Below are 24,472 nucleotides of genomic sequence, written 5' to 3' on the forward strand. Positions count from 1 at the left end.
GAAACTTTTAAAGATCAACAAAGGGTTACTAAACAAGTAATAAAAAGAGCAAAGGTAAATTATGAAAGAAAACTAGTGCAAAAGCTAGCAAAAGCTTCAAAAAGTATATAAAAGGGAAGAGAGTAGCTAAAGTGAATGTTGGTCCCCTTGGAGGATGTGACTGGGGAGTTAATAGTGGGGAACACAGAAATGGCGAAGACACTAAATCAGTATTTTGCCTCAGTTTTCACGGTGGAGGACACTAGTACCATCCCAATAGTAACAGGTAATGCAGAGGTTATAGAAAGGGAGGAGCTTAGAACAATCATCATCACTAGGGAAAACGTACTGAGCAAACTATTGGGATTGAAGGCAGACAAGTCCCCAGGGCCTGATGGCCTACATCCTAGGGTCTTAAAGGAAGTGGCAGTGGAGATAGTGGATCCATTGGTTATAGTATTCCAAAATTCCCTGGATGCAGGGAAGGTTCCAGTGGATTGGAAAAATGCTAATATAACACCTTTATTCAAAAAGGGAGGGAGGCAGGAAGCAGGAAACTATAGACCAGTTGGTTTAACATCAGTCGTTGGGAAATTGTTAGAATCCATTATTAAGGAATTAATAACAGGAAATTTAGAAAGTCAAAACGCAATCCATCAGAGTCAGCTTGGTTTTATGAAGAGTAAATCGTGTTTGACTAATTTGCTAGAGTTCTTCGAAGATGTAACAACAAGTGGATAATGGCGATCCTGTAGATGTAGTATATCTGGACTTCCAGAAGGCATTTGATAAGGTGCTGCACAAAAGGTTAATACACAAGGTAAGATCACGTGGGGTTGGGGGCAATTTATTAGCTTGGATAGAGAATTGGCTAACCAACAGAAAACAGAGAGCGGGATAAATGGGTCCTTTTCTGGTTGGCAAGATGTAACTAGTGGGGTGCCACAGGGTGCGATCCTCGGGCCCCAACTATTTACAATCTATATTAATGACTTGGATGCAGGGATAGAAGGTACTATAGCCAAGTTTTCAGTTGACACTAAAATAGGAGGAATAGTAAGTTGCAATAAAGAAATAAGAAATTTACAAATGGATATGGATAGGTTAGGTGAATGGGCCAAAATCTGGCAGATGGAGTTTAATGTGGATAAGTGTGTGGTTATGCATTTTGGTCGGAAGAATAGAAAGGCAAATTATTATCTAAATGGAGAGAAACTTCAGAGTGCTTCGGTGCAGAGGGATCTGGGTGTCCTCATGCATGAATCGCAGAAAACTAGTATGCGTGTGCAGCAGGCAATAAGGAAGGCAAATAGAACTTTGGCATTTATTGCTAAAGGAATAGAGTATAAAAGTAGGGAAGTGCTGCTGCAACTGTACAAGGCATTACTGAGACTGCACCTGGAGTATTGCATACAGTATTGGTCCCCTTATTTGAGGAGGGATGTAGTTGCATTGTAGGCAGTTCAGAGGAGGTTCACTAGATTGATTCCAGAGATGAGGGGTTTGTCTTATGAAGAGAGATTGAGCAGTTTAGGCCTTTACTCTCTAGAGTCTAGAAGAATGAGAGGAGATCTAATTGAAGTATATAAGATGATAAAGGGGATTGACAAAGTAAACGTAGAGAGGATGTTTCCTCTGGTGGGGCAATCTAAAACGAGAGGTCATAGTTTTAGGATAAGGGATAGCAGATTTAAAACAGAGATAAGGAGAAATTACTTCTCTCAAAGGGTCGTGAGTCTGTGGAATTCGCTACCCCAGAGTGCAGTGGATGCCGGGACATTGAGTAGATTTAAGGAGGAGATAGACAGATTTTTAATGTAATGGGTTGAAGGGTTATGAAGAACGGGCAGGAAAGTGGAATTGAGGCCGTGATGAGATTAGCCATGATAGTATTGAATGGCGGAGCAGGCTCGAGGGGCTGAATTGCCTACTCCTGCTCCTACTTATGTTCTAAATAACACACCACTGGAACTGGTTCGCAACTTCTGCTACCTTGGATCCACGGTGACGGACAATCCGTCCCTCAATGCAGCACTCGATACACGCATAGGGAAAGCAGCTACCACCTTTGGCCAACTTGCAAACGTGCATGGGATAACACCAAGCTGACCTTTAGGACCAAGCTGATAAGGCCTGTGTTCTCAGCACCTTGCTGTATGGCTGTGAAACATGGGCATCTTACAGCCACCAGGAAAAGAAGCTTAATAATTTCCATCTTTGCTGTCTGCAGCGCATTATGGATATATCCTGGCACGACAAAATCACAAATGCGGCACTCTCAAAGGCAGAGGTCCCAAGTGTGTTGGGACTAATCAAACAGAGGAGGCTTCGGTGGATCGGACACGGGATGGAAGACTATCGCATACCCAAGCACCTTCTGTATGGTGAGGTAGCCAGGACCAAATGACCAGTGGGGAGCCCAAAGCTTCACTTCTAGGATACTTGCAAATGTGATCTGAAGACTCTAAATGTTGACTCTCACACCTGGGAGTCAAGAGTAGGAAATAGCAACACATCCTGTGCATTGGTGTGCACTACCACGACGATCAGTTGCTACAGCAGCTTGGAACAGGTGCCAACTACAGTGTCACTTGGCAGCTTCACGTGAGCACTTCTGGTAGAATGTGTCTCTCAAGGATTGGTCTTCACAGCCATTAACAAAGGTGCACCAACAGAAGACACCCCACCTGAATGGATTGTTTGGTGCCTGCCCATAACATCCGGCGATGAACCCCGAGGGGCCATGGTTCCAAAGTGAAACTAAGACAAATCTGGGCAGCCATCTGAATAATAGCCTACACAAACAGAAATCGTGAGTCTAGTTTCTTCATGCTTGGGGTACAAAATACAACACTTCCCCTAATTCCATACCCCTTAATCTACTCCAACAGTTTCTTGTAAGGTACCTTTGTCAAAGGCTTTCTGAAAGTTCATTTACAACACATACACTCCATTTCACCAACCATCATATCTATCACCTCCTCAAAGATTTTCAAACAATATTTTCCTTTCTGAAATAAATCCGTGTTGGTTGCTTCGAGTCTGGACCCTTCCTCAGCCTGGCCATTATAAAGTTGTTTAGAGTCTGCATTGTGCGTTCACCCTTTGCGATAGACATCTGCACAAACACAAAATACTGCGGATGCTGGAAATCTGGAATTCAAAACAGCATATACGGTGGAAATACACAAACACTAGAGCATCCGAAATAGCGCAGTACTAATGAAAATTCTCCAAATTAATTGGTTAAGAACTTTTTCAGCATCGCAACAAAGACTGGAAGCTTCCAGCTGACGCTCTCTACTCATTGGTGCTATTTAGTGATCAGCTGACCTTAAAAGGGTGGGCGGAGTTTGGATGTTCTGCGCTTGCGCGTTGAAGGGGGAAAAAAGCGTGTTGTTAGCGCGAGGGGCACTAACGGTTTTAACGGTCGTAGCATGGAGGAGAGAGGTGAGTGCAGGTAGCCCCGCCATGTCTGAGGTGTTGAAGGCGGCGGTCCTGGTGGGTGTGGGCTCGGGTCTACTCATTGCCACGCTGCAGCTTCACTTCCGTCTCGGCTGGGCCTTTGAGAGCTTTACTCGAGCCCGGGCTCTCCGGCCTGTAGTGGTAGGAAGTTTCAGCATGGATCAGCGGCGGGTCAGGTTGAGGCCATTCCTCCCGCACTGGGCGGTGGTACCAGTTCTCTCCTCAGGCGGTTCCTCGCCGCTGCCCTAATTTGGTAGTGCGGCAGTGTCTGAAAATATCAGCTCTCTTTTCCTCCCCACTAACAGCTGAGGGCTATGAAGTCAAGTCGTAGGATTGGCATCAGTCACTTAGTTTAGTTTTCAACATGACTGAGCGTGCACCTGTTCCGTGAAGTTTTTATTTTTAATCATTGGAAAGCTATCTTTCATTCCTAGAGAGAGGATACGGAAAGCCGTACTAAAGCAACGTGCTTACTTTTTCAAGATTTTCTGTCGGGTGTGAGCTCCTGCAGATGAGGAAATAAAGTATTAGGTAGAGGTCAGAGTTGGAAGGAATGTGGTAATGTTGGTGAGTTACGTATGTAGATAGTCATGGGGCAATATAGAGTCATAGAGTAATCCCATTTTCCAGCACTATGCCTGTAGCCTTGTATGCTATGGCGTTTCAAGTGCACATCTAAATACCTCTTAAATGTTGTGAAGGTTCTTGCCTCTACCACACCTTCAGGTAGAGTGTTCCAGATTCCAACCACCCTCTGGGTAAAAAAAGTTTTTCCTCAAATCCCCTCTAGGCTCCTGCCCATTACCTTAAATCTATGCCCCTGGTTATTGACCCTCTGCTAAAAGAAAATGTTTCTTCCTATCTATCCTATCAATGCCCCTCATAATTTTGTGTACCTCAATCAGATCCAAAATATGTGATAATGTAGACAACAACTTATTTGTCCTCCTTTTGATGTACTTGAGGTGCTTTACAAGAGCATTATAAAACCAAGTTTGACACTGACCTACAAAAGGAGGTATTAGGTCAGATGACCAAAAGCTTAAAGAAGTAGGTTTTGAGGAGTGTCTTAAAGGAAGAAAGTTAGGTGGAGAGGTGTGGGGAGGACATTCCAGAGCTTAGAGTCTAGGCAACTGAGGGTGTGGCCACCAATGGTGGAGTGATTGAAATCATAAGAGGCCAAAATTATAGGAGTGAAGATACATTAGAGGGTTTGGGGGCTGGAGGAGATTAGAGATAGCAAAGGGTGAGGCCATAGAGGCATTTGAAAACCAGGAGAATTTTTAAAATCAAGATGTTGCTTGACCGGAAGCTAATGTAGGTCAGTGAGCACAGGGATGATGAGGGATAGGACTTGGTGCAAGTTAAGATGTGTGCAGCAGAGTTTTTAATGACATTAAGTTTACAGAGAGTAGAATATGGGAGACATTCTACTTGGTTCAAAAAAGGGCAGGACTGGAGGCGAAGTATTGCTGGATACAAGGTGTTCAGGAAAGAAAGGGGGTGGGGCAGCAGTATTGATTAAGGAGAACATCTCTGTGCTGGAGAGAGAGGATGTCCTCAAGGGGTCAAGGACAGAATCTATTTGGCTAGAGCTAAACAGGTACCATTACACTACTAGGTGTATTTATAGGTTGCCAACTAGTGGGAAAGATAGAGGAACAAATTATAGGCTGATCAGTTTGACGTCTGTGATGGGTAAATTATTAGAATCAATTCTAAGAGAATAAACTGCCACTTAGGCACAGATTAATCAGGGATAGTCAGCATGGATTTGTTACGGGAGGGTTGTGTCTTACTAACTTAATTGAATTTTTTGAGGAAGTAATAAGGAGGATTGTTGAAGGTAGTGCAGTGGATGTTGTCTACATGGATTTTAGTAAGGCATTTGGTAAAGTTCTGCATGGCAGACTGGTCAGAAAAGTAAAAGCCCATGGGATACAGGGGAATGTGGCAGGGTGGATCCAAAATTTTCTCAGTGACAGGAAGCAAAGGGAAATGGTTGAATGTTTTTGCAAATGGAAAGTGGTTTCCAGTGGCGTTCCACAGGCTCAGTGTTGGGTCCCTTGCTGTTTGTGGTATATGTTAATGCTTTGGACTTAAATGTGGGAGGCATGATTGGGAAATTTGCAGATGACGCAAAAATTGGTCGTGTACTTGATAGTGACGAGTATAGCTGTAGACTCCAGAATGATTCAATGGTTTGGTTGGGTGGAAAAATGGCAAATGGAATTCCACCCGGAGAAGTGTGAGGTAATGCATTTCAGGAGGGCAAACAAAGCAAGGGAATACACAATAAATGAAGGGTTTTGAGGGGTAGAAGAAGTGAGAGACTTTGGACTGCATATCCACAGGTTCCTGAAGGTGGCAGGACAGGTAGATAGTGATGAAGGCATATGGAATGCTTTCCTTTATTGGCTGAGGTATAGAGTACAAAAGCAGGGATATAATGCTGGAACAGTATAAAATGCTGATTAGGCCACAGTTGGAGTATTGTGTACAGTTCTGGTCGCCACATTACAGGAAGGACATAATTGCTGTGGAGAGAGTACAGAGGAGGTTTGCAAGAATATTGCCAGGGCTGGAAAATTGCAGTTATGTGGGAAGATTGGATAGGCTAGGGTTGTTTTCCTTAGAACAGAGGAGGCTGAGCAGTGACTTAATTGAGATGTACAAAATTCAGGGGCCTAGATAGAGTAGACAGGAAGGACCCGTTTCTCCTAGCGAAGAGGTCAATTTCCAGGAAGTGCAGATTTAAGATGCATGGTAGAAGGATTAGAGAGGACATGAGAAAAAACTCTTTTTCACCCAGAGGGTGGTGGGTGTCTGGAATTCACTGCCCGGATTGGTGATGGAGGCAGAAACTTTCAACTCATTTAAAAGGTACCTGGACCAGCACCTGAAGTGCTGTAACCTGCAAGGCTACGGACCAGGTGCTGGAAGGTGGGATTAGACTGGGCAATTAGTTTTTTTCAGCCGGCACAGGCATAATGGGCTGAATGGCCTCTTTCTGTGCTGTAACTTTTCTATGATTCTATGAAATTGGAGAGTGCAAGTAGTTATAATGGACTTTAATTATCCAAATTATAGACTGGGATAGTAATAGTGCAAAGGGCAGAGCAGCACAAGAGTTTCTAGAGTGCGTTCAGGAGAATTTTCTGCATCAGTATGTTTCCGGAAGGATGTATTGTTAGATCTGGTTCTGGGGAATAAGGTGGATCAAGTGTCAGGGGAACATTTAGGGGACAGTGATCTTTATATCCTAAGGTTGAGGTTGGCAATGGAAAAGGACAAGGAGCAATCCAGAATAAAAATATTGGGGAGGGCCAATTTTTATGGGGTGAGAAGATCTGGTCCTGATAAATTGGAATCAAAAGACTGGCAGGCAAAACCAAAGGAACAATAGGCTACCTTTTTGAAGAGAGTTCGAGTGCAGTCAAGGTGCATTCCTATCATGTGGAAAGGTAGGACAAACTAATCCAGAGCTGCTGGTATGATGAAAGAGAGTAAGATGAAGTAGAAAAGGGTGGCGTATGATGGATGTCAGGTAGATAATACAATTGAGAATCAGGCTGAATAAAGAAAGTCCAGAGGGGAAGTGAAAAAAAATAAGCAGAGGGTATGAGAAGAGAAAGGCAGCTAACATAAAAGGGAATCCCAAAGTCTTCTGCAGACATATAAATAGTAAAAGGAGTGGGACCGATTAGGAATCTAAAAGGGGGATTTACACATGGAGGCAGAGGGCGTAGCTGAGCTACTAAATGAGTACTTTGCATCTTTCTTTACCATGGAAGATGTTGCTGCCCGAGTCCTAATGAGAGGAGGTAGTTGAAATGCCAGATGGGCTAAAAATTGAAAAGGAGGTATTGGATAGGCTGGCTTTACTTAGGGTTGATAAGTCACCAAGACTGGATGAAATGCATCTGAAGATACTGAGGGATAAGGGTGGAAATTGCGGAGGCACTGGCTGTAATCTTCCAGTCCACCTTTTGGGGGGAGGGGAGGTGCAGAGATGGTATAGTAGTAATGCAGAGGGCCAACCTAATGCTGTGGAGCCATAAGTGCAAATCCGACCATGGCAGCTGGTGGAGTTTAAATTAAACTAATGGATAAAAGTCTGGAGTTGAAAGCTAGTCTCAGAATCACAGCACTATTACTATCATCAATTGTCATAAAAACCCATCTCGTTCACTAATGTCATGAAGGGAAGGAAATCTGCCATTCTTACCTGGTCTGACCTACATGTGACTCCAGACCTACATCAATGTGGTTGACTCTTAACTGTCCTCTGAATTGGCCTAGCAAGCTGCTCTGTTGTCAAGCACAATTGGGGATGGGCAACAAATGCTGGCCTTGCCAGCAATACCCAAATCCCATGAAAGAATTTTAAGAAAAAAACACCGTTGTCCTGCCAGAGGACTGGAGAATTGTAAATGTTACACCCTTGTTCAAAAAAGGATGCGAGGCTAAGCCCAGCAACTACAAGCCAGTCAGTTTAACCTCGGTGATGGTAAAGCTTTTAGAAATGATAATTTGGAGAAAATTAAGTCACTTGGACAAATGCAGATTAATTAAGGAAAGTAGCATGGGTTTGTTAAGGGAAGATCACGTTTGAGGTAACAAAGGGTTGATTTAAGTTAATGAAGTTGATGTGATGTACATGGACTTCCAAAAGGCATTTGATAAAGTGCCACTTAACAGGTTTGTCAGCAAAGTTAGAGTTCATGGAATAAAAGGGACAGTCGCAGCATGGATATGAAATTGGCTGAGTGACAGGAAGTGGAGAGTAGTGGTGAATTGTTGTTTTTTGGACTGGAGGAAGGTGTATAGTGGGGTTCTCCAGGAGTTGGTGTTGGGACCCCTGCTTTTCTTGGTATATGATCTAGCCTTGGTTGTACAGGGCACAATTTCAACATTTGCAAATGACAAAATTTGGAAGTATTGTGAACTGTGAGGATAGTGTTAAACTTCAAAAGGACATTGACAGGCTGGTGGAATGGGTGGACAAGTGGCAGATGAAATTTAATGCAAAGAAGTGTGACGTAATTCATTTTGGTAGCAAGAATGAGGAGAGACCATTTTAAAATACAGTGTACTTTTCTAAAATGGGTGCAAGAGCAGTGGTACCTGGGGCATATTCCCCCAATCATTGAAGGTTGCAAGACAGATTGAGAAATGGTCAATAGAGCATATGGGATCCTGGGTTTTATAAATGGGGGCATAGAGTATAAGAACAACGAAGTTGGTGATAAACCTGCAGAAAAACACTGATTTCGCCTTAACTGGAGTATCCTGTCCATTTCTAGGCATTACACTTTTGGAAGGATGTGAAGGCATTAGAGAGGATGCAGGCAAGATTCATGAGAATGGTTCCAGGGATGAGGGACTTCAGTTATGTCGATAGAATGGAGAAGCTGGGGCTGTTCTTGGAGAAAAGAAGGTTGAGAGGAAATTTGATAGAGGTGTTCAAAATCATGAGGGGTCTGAACAGAGTCGATAAGGAGAAACTGTTCCTGTTGGTAGAAGAATAGTGAACCAGAGAATACAGATTTTGAGGTGATTGGCAAAAGAAACAGTGACATGAAGAAAAACTTTCTTTACACGGCAAGTGGTTAGGATCTGGAATGCACTCAGTGTGGTAGAGGCAGATTCCTTTGAGGCCTTCAAAAAGAATTGGATAAGAGAAAATTTGCAGGGTTATGGGGAAAAGCCAGGAAAGTGAGACTAGGTAAGTTGCTCTTGCAGAGAGCCAGCATGGATACGATTGGTTGAATGGTCTCCTGTGCTGTAACCATTCTATGTTTCTATTGCACTTCTGGGGACTAGGTCTTCTGAAAAATAGTCCTAGCCATCCCAGCTTATAAACACTGCAAAAAGTAATAGACAAACAAGAAATGCTGGAAATACTCAGCAGGTCTGGCAGCATCTGTGGAGAGAAGCAGAGTTGAAGTTTCAGGTCAGTGACCCTTCATCAGAACTGGCAGATATTAGAAATGTAAAAGGTTTTAAGCAAGTAAAGTGGGGGTGGGCCAGGGCTAACGAGGTGTTGATAGGACAAGCTCACAGAGAATAACTGACCAGGAAGGTCATGCAGCAAAGGCAAACGGTATGTTAATGATGTGCTGAAAAACAAAGCATTAGTACAGAGAGGGTGTTAATAGACAGAAAACTAAGCAGCCTGGCCCCAAGCACAGACATGAAAAAGAACAGTGGGTAGGCACAGTAGAAACAAAATAAAATAAACACACAAAAAAGAAAAAATAACTAAAAATAAAAAGGGAGGATCCCATCATGCTGTGAAATTATTGAACTCAGTGTTTACTCCGGCAGGCTGTAGCATGCCTGATCGGTAAATGAGGTGCTGTTCCTCGAGCTTGCGCTGTTGTTCACTGGAACACTGCAGCAATCCCAGGACAGATGTAATAGTATAGAGCCATAGAATTGCTGAATTACTAAAACTTTTTTTAAAAGTGAAAATCTGACATTGGTGAAAACAGTAGTGCTTTGAGTTGCAGTGGATTATGAGTTCATTTTTGAAGGTACCATGATTGATTTTCAGCCTAACAATTTTTGAATGTAGGCCTGCAGTTGGTCACATTCTGGTTTATATTTGTGATATCGTTGGCAGCATGTCTTTTTATTTTTCATGAGGCTGATATTTCAGTAATCATTTGTGAGAAGTGTTGACTCTTCAATTGTAGAATTTATTCATAACAGCTTGCATTTATGCAGTTACATTTAACATAAAACATACAAAGGTGCTTCATAGGTGCACTATTAATACAAGTTTGACACTAAGCCACACAGATATTGGGGTCGCTGACCAAACCTTGCTCAGATTGATTTTTAATGAGCGTTTTAAAGGAGGAGAGAGTATTGGAGAGGTTTAGGAAGGGAATTCCAGAACTTGGGGCCTACACAGCTGAAGGATATAGCTGCCAATGGTGGGGTGATGGAAATTGTTGATGTGCATGAGGTTAGAATTGGAGGCGCTCAGTGATCTAAGGATTGTAGGACTGAAGGGTACAGAGAACGTTTTTTCTAATTCATTCATGGGATGTGGATGACGCTGGCCAGGCCAGCATTTATTGCCCATCCCTAATTGCCCTTGAGAAGGTGATAGTGAGCTGCCTTCTTGAACTGCTGCAGTCCATTTGGGGTTGGCATATCTACAGTGCTGTTAGGAAGGGAGTTCCAGGATTTTGACCCAGCGACAGTGAAGGAATGGCGTTATAGATCCAAGTCAGGATGGTGTGTGACTTGGAGGGGAACTGGCAGGTGGTCGTGTTCCCAACCATTTGCTGCCCTTGTCCTTCTAGTTGGTAGAGGTCGCGGGTTTGGAAGGTGCTGTCGAAGGAGCCTTGGTGCATTGCTGCAGTGTATCTTGTAGATGGTACACACTGCCACTGTGTGTCGGTGGTGGTGGGAGTGTGTGTTTGTCGATGGGGTGCCAATCAAGTGGGCTGCTTTGTCCTGGATGGTGAGCTTCTTGAGTATTGTTGGAGCTGCACCCATCCAGGCAAGTGGAGAGTATTCCATCACACTCCTGACTTGTGCCTTGTAGATGGTGGACAGGCTTTGGGGAGTCAGGAGGTGAGTTACTCGCCTCAGGATTCCTAGCCTCTGACCTGCTCTTGTAGCCACCGTCTTTATATGGCTTCTCCAGTTCAGCTTCTGGTCAATGGTAACCCCTTGGATGTTGATAGTGGGGGATTCAGCGATGGTAATGCTGTTGAATGTCAAGGGGCGATGGTTAGATTCTCTCGTGTTGGAGATGGTCATTGCCTGGCACTTGTGTGGCACAAATGTTAATTGCCACTTATCAGCCCAAGCCTGGATATTGTCCAGGTCTTGCTGCATTTCTACATGGACTGCTTCAGTATCTGAGGAGTCATAAATGGTGCTGAACATTGTGCAATCATCCGCGAACATCCCCGCTTCTGACATTATGATGGAAGGAAGATCATTGATGAAGCAGCAATGTGGTTAACTCTTAAATGCCCTCTGAAATGGCCTAGCAAGCCACTCAGTTGTACCTAACTGCTACAAAATTCATAAAAAGGAATGAAACCAGACGGGCCACCTGGCATCAACCTAGGCACCGGAAACGACAGCGGCAAACCCAGCCCTGTCGACCCTGCAAAGTCCTCCTTACTAACATCTGGGAGCTGTCCCACAGACTAGTCAAGCAACAGCCTGACATGGTCATACTCATGGAATCATACCTTACAGACAATGTCCCAGACACTGCAATCACTATCCCTGGGTATGTCCTGTCCCACTGGCAGGACAGACCCAGCAGAGGTGGTGGCACAGTGGTATACAGTAGGGAGGGAGTTGCCCTGGGAGTCCTCAACATTGATTCTGGACCCCATGAAGCATCATGTCAAACATGGGCAAGGTAACCTCCTACTGATTACCACCTACTGCCCTTCCTCAGCTGATGACTCAACTCCACCATGTTGAACACTACTTGGAGGAAGCACTGAGGGTGGCAGGGGCACAAAATGTACTCTGGGTGGGGGACTTCAATGTCCATCACCAAGAGTAGCTCGGTAGCACCACTACTGACCAAGCTGGCCGAGTCCTAAAGGACATAGCTGCTAGACTGGGTCTGTGGCAGGTGGTGGGGGAGCCAACAGGAGGGAAAAACATACTTGGCCTCTTCCTCACCAATCTGCCTGCTGCAGATGCTTCTGTCCATGATTGTATTGGTAGGAGTGACCACCGCACAGTCCTTGTGGAGACGAAGTCCCGCCTTCACATTGAGGATACCGTCCATTGTGTTGTGTGGCACTACCAACGTGCTAAATGGGATAGATTTAGAACAGATTTGGCAATGCAAAACTGGGCATTCATGAGGCGCTGTGGGCCATCAGCAGCAGCAGAATTGTACTCAACCACAATCTGTAACCTCATGGCCCGGCATATCCCCCACTCTACCATTACCATCAAGCCAGGAGACCAACCCTGGTTCAATGAAGAGTGCAGGAGGGCATGCCAGGAGCAGCACCAGGCATACCTCAAAATGAGGGGTCAACCTGGTGAAGCTACAACACCAGACTATCTGCGTGCCAAACTGCGTAAGCAGCATGCGATAGACAGAGCTAAGCGATCCATAACCAATGGATCAGATCTAAGCTCTGCAGTCTTGCCACATCCAGCCATGAATGGTGGTGGACAATTAAACAACTAACTGGAGGAGGTGGCTCCACAACTATCCCCATCCTCAATGATGGGGGAGCCCAGCACAGCAGTGCGAAAGATAAGGCTGAAGCATTTGCAACAATCTTCAGCCAGAAGTGTCGAGTTGATGATGCATCTCGGCCTCCTCCTGAAGTCCCCAGCATCACAGATGCCAGACTCCAGCCAATTCGATTCACTCCGTGATATCAAGAAACGACTGAAGGCACTGGATACTGCAAAAACTATGGGCCCTGACAATATTCCGGCAATAGTACTGAACACCTGTGCTCCAGAACTTGCCGTGCCCCTAGCCAAGCTGCTCCAGTACAGCTACAACACTGGCATCTACCCTGCGATGTGGAAAATTGCCCAGGTATGTCCTGTATACACACAGCAGGACAAATCAACCTAGCCAATTACCGCCCCATCAACCTACTCTCTATCATCAGTAAAGTGATGGAAAGTGTCATCAACTGTGCCATCAAGCGGCACTTGCTTAGCAATAACCTGCTCAGTGACACTCCATTTGGGTTCCGCTATGGCCACTCAGCTCCTGACCTCATTACAGCCTTGGTTCAAACATGGATAAAAGAGCTGAACTGGTGAGGTGAGAGCGACTGCGCTTGACATCAAGGCAGCATTTGACCGAGTATGGCATCAAGGAGCCCTAGCAAAACTGAAGTCAATGGGAATCGGGGAAAACCCTCCAATGGCTGTGGTGGTGGGAGACAGGCCATGGAGGGATTTGAACAAGAGGATGAGAATTTTAAATTTGAGGCATTACCAGTGTAGGTCAACGAGTACAGGACTGATGGGTGAATGGAATTTGGTGCAAGTTAGAATGTGGGCAGCAGAGTTTTGGATGAGCTGAGGATTATGGAATGTGGGAGGTGGGCCAAGAGAGCATTGGAATTGTCATAATATATATAATATAAATTCGTCTCAATTTTATTGCTTTATTTCAGTAATTCAAACTCTCATTCTAGCTCTCTGGAAAATTGTATTACTTTTTTGGGAATGTTTCATAATCTAATGTGTCAAAAGATAGTGTAGATATTGATCTTTGAAAAAGCTTTGTTTTATTTTGTTCCCTTTTGCCATTGGTGGTGTGATTTAAGCTAGGTTTCCTGTTCTAGTCAAGAGTCCAATTTTATACGCTTCTGTTTACCTGCTTGTATTGTTTTACAATGCTATACTATTACTTCTGCATTTTACTGCCCATTGAGTAACTAAACAAAATACAATTGGATGTTAAGGTGCTTACTGGATTTTATACTTGGCAAGCCTTTAAAAAGTATATAATTAAATTCCAATGCAGGATGCTGCCATTTCAATGTCAGATGCTATAACAATGATAAACCCTGCATTTGATCCTTTAATTTGAGATCATTTTGATATGTTTAAGTTAGTACTGTGGGATAATATGGCTAGTTGTTTAAGACAGGCCGTAACATAGGAACATCCAGATCAGGAATGTAGGGCTTTGGTCTCTGGTGTGAGTTCATTCATCTCAGATGGATAACAGTATGGAAGTTGTTGTCTTCAAGTTAGGGAAGAAAAACTTGGTAAAATGTTACTGCTTCTGAAAGCTACTCAGTTACCTGTTCTGGAAGTATTTGTGTACTTGTGTTCAGTAATACAGAATATAAAAGCAGTGATGTACTCCAAAGCGTGAATATATTGGTGTCTGCCTCATCAGTGCCAACAACTGTTTTTGCCCTTGACTTTACGTCTTAAATCCTCAGGTACCTATTTCTTTTTGCTATCTTCTCAGACATATAACAAACTTTTTGTTTTGCAGGCATTGTCACACCTCACCACTTGCTCCTTAATACAATCTCTAGCCAGTACAGGGGAAAATGGGTACCTGCGTATTATAGGAATTACAGCATTTTATATTTCCCACGTATAATCATATCAATGTAGAACATATTGTATATTGAGTTGCCAAAGAGCTTAGCCTGCTAGCTTCAAAGAAAAATGATTAATGGTGCAATGCACTTGACAGCAATGCACACTGCAACTTGTATGCCATTTGGATCAATACAAATTGAATATTCTTAGTGCACTTTAATGTATTAGGCAGTTTTCTGTTAATAGGCCAATTCTAGGAAAGTCACTGTACCCAAATATTAGTAAACTAGATCAAATCTAAAGGAAAAACTGCAATATCACTTACAGAAGTTGTATATTACAAGTAATCAAACGAAAGTCTTTCCTCCTTCCCCACACATACGCTCTTGAGTTTGAATGTACTTCATTTTCAATGAAAATGCCATTTTGCACACTATCATTCTTCTTTGAAAATACGTTTTCCTCTTTACCACCTTCATGCTATTGAAATAACATTGAATGCTAACTTTTCTTATTGAATATGCAGTGAAAGGCATAGCAGCAGCGAGTATTGTAAGCAACCACATTATTTCAGTATTTTATCATTTTTTTAATGTCTTGTTACATAAAGTTAACCCCACCATTTTGTCAGACTTGTGTGCAAACTTTACTTCGATATATAGTACATTCACTGAATCAGGAAAGAAGGATGTATGAACAACAAAAGCATTCAATACACTTCCCAAATAAGGAAAGAAAGAGCTAATGGTGTGCTATAATTAGCATTACAGTTAACTTTCTGTGAAGGACGAGTGCTCGAATAACAGGCAGAATAAATATATATTATATATTTTTTTTAAAGTTCCTGGTCTGAGGAGATGTAGCAGTCTTAAATCCTGCAGTGTGTCAATTGACCTATCCTTGCATCCTGAGGTCAGACATTTGGATTCTGATCAGAAATTAATGTTGAAATTAGAGCTATACAAGTTCATTGGCTTCTGCTCCTGGTTGGGATTTTTGCTTGAAGAGAGGCTGTTAAGGTTGTATTTGTAAGCCAGGAATGAAACTGATAGAAAAGATGAATTTTGGCATATTTAAGTGCAGTTTAATCACTGTCTCTAATTTTCCATTTGTTTTCATTTGAAGATTCAAATCAGACAGCGTCGCCACAGAATGACGGACTTAACTCTGCAGATGAATGTGACTTGCATAAAAATATTTCCACTGGCAATTCTCTTCCAAAAGAGATGCTCATGTCAAACTTGCAGCCTTCTGATGCAAACAAGATCTCCCCTTCTAAATCAGAAGCTGTGGTTAGTGGGAGTAATGTTGACGAACAGGAAGTCGGTGTGGAACCCATTACAGACTTGACAACTACATCAGTGGTGCAAGTAGAATCTCCTGAAGGATCAGCATCAATGGACACTGAATCTCAACCTGAGAACTCCCCACGTGAGGGGGTAGTGGAAGATACAGAAAATGTAGAACTTATTGATTTAGAAATCCCCTTTCCTACAGAGTATGAAAAGTTTTGGAAAGTGGTTGCAGACAACCCCCAGGACTTCACAGGTTGGACATACTTGTTGCAATATGTGGAGCAGGAGGTGAGTGAGCAGATTGTATGAAATACTGCTTTGTGTTTTTAAAAACACAATCACCTAAAATGAATCACCTACCTAGAAGTAGACTTGTCCTTAATATACTCGCGGTGTCCTATTACCACAGAGTTCAGTTATTTAATTAAGTGCTTTATCGCTGGTGCGAGAAACCACTTGGCAATCACTAATTGAAAAATAATAGAAAATACTGGAAATGCTCAGCAAGTCTGGCAGCATCTGTAGAAAGAGAAACAGTTAATGTTTCAGGTTAATGACCTTTGATCAGAATTGTTCTGATAGGTCATTGACCTGAAATGTTAACTGCTTTTCTCGATAGATGCTGCAAGACCTGCTGACTATTTCCAGCATTTATTATTTCAGGTTCCCAGCATCTGCTGTATTTTGCTTTTGTACTATTTGAGAAGTGCTTATTTGTTATGCACAAAACGCTAGATCTGACAAACTTTTTCAATTCGCCCAGACTTAGGAATATTTGCATGTTTATCTATCACCATGATTCAGAATGTGTGGAGTGTAATTTGCCAGAAATGCGGGTATGTTGAAAAGTCTATTTGAATATATAGTAATTAACTAAAATGCTGGTGAAAGTAGTGATGAATTGCCATTGTTTCCTATGTAAATCGCATTTTATAAGGAAGTACATTTCACTGGCACCCTGCTGAATCATTGCAGTGTAATAACTATAAAAGAAGGAAATCTGACTGAAGTTGTTACCTTCTGTGTTGCTGGGTTGAAGTTTGTACAGTACAATCATTCTGGGAGTTTCTCAAATGAAAGAATTTACTTTTTCTGATCACATGGTATCTTATCCCTGAATTCATCCCTCGTCATTGTAGCATTGTGCCACATTGTGGCATTAACGCTATCTTGTGGATAGGCAAGGCAAATCAAATTTGAAAGTGATATTTCAGTATCTGTTTAAACAAGTCAAACTTTTATATGCAATCTCTTCAATATGTAATACTGAAGTAAATATGATGTAGTATTTGACTGTTCTTGAGATGACTGGGAGACAAACATAAAATGTAATCTGGTAGCATTCCAGGTCGGGAAATTGCTAGTACCAACGTTAAAACAGTTCATTTGTTTTACACAATCGTAGCAATTCAAATTGAGGTTACACAATCACTGGACAGCAAGCTGTTATTGCACAGAAATAATGTAACAAAGTGATTGAACTTAGATCCATGGTGGAGTTTGTGTACAAGTGCAATAATGTCAGTCATTATGCCACAGAAGATGATCATTTGGCCCATTGAGTCTATGGTGCAGCAGTCGGCCATTCAATCAATCAAGTCCATGCTGGCTCTTGAGCAATCTAACCAGCCCCGTTCCCCCACTCTATCCACACAATTCTGCAAGTTTATTTCCTTCAAGTGCCCATCCAATTTCCTTCTGAAATCATTCATTACCTCTGCTGTGTCAGCTGTGGCTCAGTTGGTAACCACTTGCTTCTGAATCACAAGGTTCTGGGTTCAAGTCCCACTCGTGTGCTTGAGCAAAAAAATCAAGGCTGCCACTTCAGTAGTGTGTTCAGGGAGTGCTGCACTGTCAGAGGTGCTGTCGTTCGGATGAATTGAGGCCCCATCTGCCTGCTCTGGCGGCTGCAAAAGATTCCATGGCACTGGTGTCTTGGCCAATATTTATCCCTCAATCAACATCACAGAAACATTATCTGGTCATTAACATTAATATTTGTAGGTGTTTCTTGTATGCAAGTTGGCTGCTGTAATGTAGAAAATGCAACAGTGACTACACTTCAAAAGTACTTTGGCTGTAAAGCACTTGAAGGTCGGTGGTTGTGAAAGGCACTATATAAAAGGCATTCTTTCCACCACTCATAGGCAGCAAGTTCTAGGTAATTACTTGCAGCGTAAAACAGATCTTTCTCTCATCTCCCCACGTTTCCCTCCCTTTTTCTCCCCCCCCCCCCCCCCCCCCACTCCCTGGGTCTTGCCCAAAGCCTTTTAATCTGTGTCACCTGGACCTTGTATCATCAGCTAATGAGAACAGCTTTACTTTGTTTACCTTATCTAAACATGTCAAAATCTTGTAGACCTCTATCAAATCTCCCCTCAATTTCCTTTGCTCCAAGCAGAACAGCCCCAGCTTCTCCAACCTAACTTTGTAGCTAAAATTCCCTCATCTCTGCAACCATTCTGGTAGGTCTGCTCTGCACCCTCAAGGACCCTCCCATCCTTCCAAAATTGTAGTGGCCAGAATTGGAGGCAGTACTCTAGTACTGACCTAACCAGAGCTTTATCAAGGTTCAGAATGATTTTCCCTGCTTTTGTATTCTACCCCTATTCATGAAGCTCAAGATCCTATATGCTTTGCTAATCATTCTCTCTATGTCCTGCCACCTTCAAAGATCTATGCACATCCACCCCCAGGTCCTTCTGTCCCTGTACACTATTTAGAACTGTGCCATTTAATCTAGATTATCTCTCCCTATCCCTTCTGCCAAAATGCATTTCCTCACTTCTCTGTATTAGATTCCATTTGCCACCTGTCTGGCCATTCTGCTAGCCTATCTCTTGTTGCAGTTGATTTCGTATCACTGTCACACATGCAAGTTTGGTATAATCGGCAAATTTCGAAATTTTACTCTATATTCCAATGTCCAAGTCATTTTATATAAATCAAAAAAGCAGTGGGCCTGGCACTGAACCTTGGAACACTACTGTCTACCATCCTCCAGTCTGAAACAACTATTTACCTCTATTTGCTGTTTTCTGTCCGAAACCAATTTTTTCATCAATGTTGATGCTATTCCGAGCCTCAATTTTGTTAACGAGCCTTTTATGTGGTACTTTTTCAAATGCTTTCTTAAAATCCATATAGATGACATCCATTGCCGTCCCTTCATCCATCTTCCGTTACTTCATCAAAAAATCACTTCGTCAAGCACTATTTGCTTTTTACAAATTGCTACTGGTTTTCAATTAACTCAAACCTCTCCGAGTACCTGTGTTTCTATTTCCCCCGATTATTGTTTCAAAACCTTATCCAGCACGGTTAAACTGAGTGGCCTGTAGATACTACGAATGATCTTGCACCCTTTCTTGAAAAAGGATGTCACATTTGCCACTCCAAACCTCTGGCACCTCTTCAGTATCTGGGAAGATTATGGTAAGCCCTTCTGTTATCTCCACTTTCTTCCTTGAACAACCTGGTATGCAAGCTATCTGGGCCAGGTGACCTATCCACTCTAAGCATAGCAAGCCTTTCCAGTACATTTGTCCTATCAATTTTCACTCCATCCATTACTTCTACCATCTCTGCTTCTACTGATATTTTGTCAGCATCCTCTTCCTTAGTAAATGTTGATGCAAAGTACTGATTAGGTTTTCTAGCCTTGTTCTGTGCCCCACCCTGCCTCATACTGCTTTTTATTTACATGCCGGTAGAATATTTTTGAATTCCATTTTATATTAACTGCCGTTCTTCAAGAGAGAATCTAACCATCTCCCTTTGACATGCAATGGCATTACCATTGCTGAATCCCCCACTATCAACATCCTAGGGGCTACCATTGACCAGGAACTGTACTGGAGTAGCCATATAAATACCATGGCTACAAGTGTAGGTCAGAGGTGAGGAATTCTGTGGTGAGTAACTCACCACCTGGCTCCCCAAAGCCTGTCCACCATCTACAAGGCACAAGTCAGGAGTGTGATGGAATACTTGCCTGGATGGGTGCAACTCCAACAACACTAAGCTTGACGCTATTCAGGTCAAAGCGTCCTGCTTGATTGGCACCCCATCCGCAAACATTCACTCCCTCCACTGCCGATGCACAGTGGCAGCAGTGTGTACCATCTACAAGAAGCACTGCAGCAATGTACCAAGGCTCCTTAGACAGCACCTTCCAAACATGTGACCTCTACCAACTAGAAGGACCAGCGCAGCAAATGGTTGGGAACACCACCACCTGCAAGTTCCTCTCCAAGCCGCTCACCATCCTGACTTGGAACTCGCTGTTCCGTCATTGTCACTGGGTCAAAATCCTGGAACTCCCTTCCTAACAGTGCTGTGGGTGTCCCTACCCCATGTGGACTACAGAGGTTCAAGAAGGCAGCTCACCACCACCTTCTCAAAGGCAATTAGGGATGGGCAATAAATGCTGGCCTAACCAGTGATGCCCACATCCCATGAATGAATTTTTAAAAAATTCTAATCCTGTATTCTGTCTTTACCAGTCATTTTCTTTTTCACTTACCCTCTCAACTTATATTTGGCCTAGTTCTCACTTGTAGAAATCACCTGACTTGCATCATACATCCTTTTTTTTTTTGTTTCATCAGATTCTCTATATCTCGTCATCCAAGGATCCCTAGATTTGGTTCCCTTGTCTTTTGCCCTTGTTGGAATGTACCTAGCCTGTACCTGAAAACATCTCCTCCAAGATCACCCATTGTTCTGTTAGTTTTTCCTGTCAGTCATTGGCTAAATCCCATCTCATCCCATTGAAGTTAGCTTTCTTCCAATTTAGCAGTTCAACTTTAGATTGTACCTTGCTCTTCATTACAAATTTAAACTTTAATATCACTCTTACCAAGAGTTCCCCACAGACACTTGGTCCACCTCATTTCCCAGCATCAGATTCAGCAATGCCGCCTTCCTAGTTGGACCAAGAACATATTGCTCAAGGAAGTTCTTCTGAACACATTTCAGAAATTCCTCCCCTCACCCTTTACTCTTAACGTTATCCCAATTGATATTTGGTTGTTTGAAATCTTCCAACATCACCACCATATAGTTCTTGTATATCTGTGATTTCCCTGCAGATTTGCTTCTCTCCCTCCCCCTATTTGAGGCCTATAGAATATACTTCCAATAGCATGGTGATGTCTGTTTTTTGCTTCTCAACTGTAACCTGATGAATTGTCTTTGCACCCTCAATGACATCATCCCTTTCCAAAGCTACAGTGTCTTCCCTAATCAGTACTGACACCCCACCTCCCTTGTTGCCTTCCCGATCTTTTCTAAATGCTTTTATCCTTAGATAAAGTCCCAATCCTCACCATTTTTAAGCCACGTTTGTTATTGCCATTACATCATAATCCCAAACAGCAATTTGTGCTTGTTGCTTACCAGCCTCATTCATTGCATGAATGTAAACCCGTCTTTGTAATCCTCATAGTGCTCCTTAGTCTGCTGTTATCTAATACAATTCTCCTTTCTTCTCTAGTGCTATCCAACACTCCTTCCTTTTTATACACCCTATTCCTCCTCTTCTATATGCTGGTGGCCACCCCCTGCCAATTTAGATTAAACTCTTCCCCAACCACGCTAGTGAAGCCCCCTCCACGAGGACATTGGTCCCAGTTGAGGTGCCACCAGTCCCTTCCCCCAGCAGAATATTCTGCACCCTCTCCATGATGTCCTTTACCCTGACAGCAGGGAGGCAACTCATGATGTCTGTCTGCCTTCCTAACTCTGGAATTTCCTGTAATGAGTGCATTACTATGCTTTGCTGTTCCCTCCTGTGCAGTTCCTTACCATTGGTGTTATGGTCTGGACTGCATTCCTTCAAGGTGTCCACATTCCCAGCAATCTCCAAGGTTGGCTTTGTATTTCGTTCACGCCCACTGTTGCTGATTTGTAAGCTTTGCTGATTTTCAAATTAATGTTAACCTGAACCCCTGCATATATTCAAATTGATTTTCATGTGATGGGTTACCAAATAAAGTGTGGCATCCTGGGAAGGGTGGACAAATAATGAAGTTAGTGGGGTAATCAATTAAACACTGTCTGGGTGGGATCTGACAATCTGCACATGTTTGCTTACTTCCTGTTGCTTTACCCAAAATTTGTATTGGTTCAGAAAGATGGACAACCATCATTCTCAGAGTTGGCCAATGAATGCAACCTTACAAGTGTTGCCCACATTCCACAAATATATTTTTAGATAGTGCAAGTTTTATATTGATGTAAAGTAATTTGACTTCACATTTGTACTATGCTGGCAGTGTAAATCTGGGATCAGGGCCTGGCCTTAGTCTGGAATGAGGGTCCCCTGGAGTATTATAGTGTCGGACTACTTCAATTTTGCATAGAGTATAAATTGTGTTGTCCAACTTGGTTTACAGAGTACTCCTGGTTTTTTAAACTGTTGAAAGAGGATTCTGTCTGCCTCTTATCCAGGCTGTTGGTTTGTCCTAATAATGGCCAGACAATGGAAATAATATCATGCTGGAATGCAATGTACATGCACCATTAATGCCAACAAATGCTGGTGAATCCAAAAAAGGAGAAAATTAGTTTAATAGGTTGTAGTTATTGCAGAGTTTCCACGAGAAATGATTGCAGCAAAAAAATGTGTGCCAAATGGAAGATGTGAATTTGAAGTTTGATACCAGAAATGTTGTATTTTGAAACCCAAATGTGATGGTAAAAGTCAATAGAAAACCACTTGAATTAATAGGTGGTAATTAGAAACAAAATGGGATGTAGTATTTGCATAGATTGTTAAAATAAACTGAAGTACATTATCCTCTTTGCAGAACCACATCCTGGCAGCCAGAAAAGCTTTTGATCATTTTTTGTCCCACTACCCATATTGTTATGGCTATTGGAAAAAGTATGCTGATCTTGAGCGGCGACATGACAACGTGAAACGGGCAGAAGAGGTGACTTATGACTTTTTGTTTACTTTTTCACTTTTTTAAATTTTAACCTGGCCTTGTCTCTGACTACTACTCCAAGCCAGCTTCTACTCAGGCTAAAACGTAAGCCAGGTTTACAAGAGAGTTTGATCTTGGCTTTTAGTAGATGGTCTCATCCACTTTTTCACATTTGAAATCAAACATTTACCCTTAGCAGTTTTCAGCTAATATCTTCTCTCTTTGTTAACAGGTTCATTAGTACTACAGTTTGCCAAGCTTTGCAGTACAAATCAATGCAGTTTAACAAGTAGGGCAGGGCTTTTCTGACAGTTTTACTTGGGTGCTATGATTTTAATCTGAATTGGTTTTTCCTTATTTTATGTTTGTGTTTCTATTTTTGCTGAACTTTATTGCATTTGTGGTTAGAGGCTGTCAGTGATGTTCTAATGGGTCTGTGCCCTATGGTCTGTACCCCAAGCCTGCCCTACCTGGTCAGAATGCAGGAGCCATCTCACACGCTGAAGATCAAGGCTGTACGCGTGGAGAGCAGAACATTGTGATGTTCTTTCCACCCTCCACACAATGGTAATGGCAGATTATTCAAACAAATTCCTGATTTTTATCTGCATTTCTGAAAACAGTTATCTGGAAAGTAAAATTTTCGGTATACAGACTCTGCTGGTGGTTTTCTATTCTTGATAAATTTTAGTTATTACTAGAAATCTCTTTGTCACAGGTATACAGACGAGGGCTACAAGCAATACCTCTTAGTGTTGATCTTTGGCTTCACTATATCAATTTCTTAAAAGAGACCTTGGATAGCAACAATCCAGAGACTGATGCCAAAATAAAGAGGTAATATTGGATTGGTACCTGAATCTTTGACAAAAAAATGTATCTTGATTCAATTTGCATCTTGCTGCTGAATTCTCAATTTGAAGCTCAGTTGAACCAACTGATTTTTCAAAAGTCAATTTTACTATGATTCTGATTCTAAAACAATTTGTGTCAACCAAGCACCATATCAATCACAGATAAGGTCATCTCTGATCCCTTCCATGCATCACTCTCTACCCACATCCATCCCCACATGCATTAGATTTTGGGCAATACTGGATTGAGCTTGCAGTGAAATAGCATGCTACAAACACTTTTGGTAGGGTATTCAAAAACTAGTTTGTAGCGCCATAGCATATTCAAGGAGGGAGGGGAGAACATGAAAAGATACAGGGTAAGAGTTAATGCTTTAGATACAGTCGGCGATTCTGGCATAAATTGCACTTGTTTTGAAAAATGTTTTCTTCCCTGTGCACCCTGCCCCCAACCACCAGAGTTAGCACTCAAACACATTTGCGTATCACTGAATGCAAAATCCTCCATGAACTAGCACAAATTGGGCTGTGTTTTTTAAAAAAAATTAAGTTGCTTTAAAATAATTCCTTTAATATAAATGAGTGGGAACTTGGTAAAGTTCGACACAGCTGCAAATGGATTTATCTTCTTTTTTTAAAAAAAAGTATTTTAAGTCTCAATTCGTGACCATTTGATTTTAAATTGCTGAAAGTGACTTTTTTTAATATCAAATTATTTTCTAGTTAGATTGGAGTTCTTATGAAATCTTTAAAAAAAAAAAAAAATTTATTCAAAAATTTCAATGTGCATATTAGTGTCCTTGTGCCAAAAAAGATCCACTTTAGTTTTTTTTAGCCTTTTCAAAGGCCTGCAAACGAGCACGGTTAGCAGAAACCCCCAGTGGTGATTAATTCACCCTGGGTTTGC

The 24,472-nt window shown here is 42.3% G+C and overlaps 1 protein-coding gene across 5 annotated transcripts in view; it reads left to right on the forward strand.

The window, feature by feature from the left end:
• Positions 1-3,336: 3,336 nt before the first annotated feature.
• prpf39 (PRP39 pre-mRNA processing factor 39 homolog (yeast)) overlaps positions 3,337-24,472 on the forward strand; it is a 61,408-nt gene continuing 40,272 nt past the window's right edge. For 4 of the 5 annotated variants that reach the window (XM_068038856.1, XM_068038858.1, XM_068038859.1 and 1 more), the window contains exons 1-4: positions 3,337-3,429; positions 15,610-16,067; positions 22,592-22,717; positions 23,430-23,548. In XM_068038856.1, coding sequence (XP_067894957.1) covers positions 3,417-3,429; positions 15,610-16,067; positions 22,592-22,717; positions 23,430-23,548 — 716 coding nt within the window. In that variant the 5' untranslated portion in view covers positions 3,337-3,416. The remainder of the gene's footprint in view (positions 3,430-15,609; positions 16,068-22,591; positions 22,718-23,429; positions 23,549-24,472) is intronic. The other variant, XM_068038857.1, reaches the window with a different exon arrangement.

Source organism: Heterodontus francisci, chromosome 9 (assembly GCF_036365525.1).
Source record: "Heterodontus francisci isolate sHetFra1 chromosome 9, sHetFra1.hap1, whole genome shotgun sequence".
Classification (NCBI taxonomy): domain Eukaryota; kingdom Metazoa; phylum Chordata; class Chondrichthyes; order Heterodontiformes; family Heterodontidae; genus Heterodontus; species Heterodontus francisci.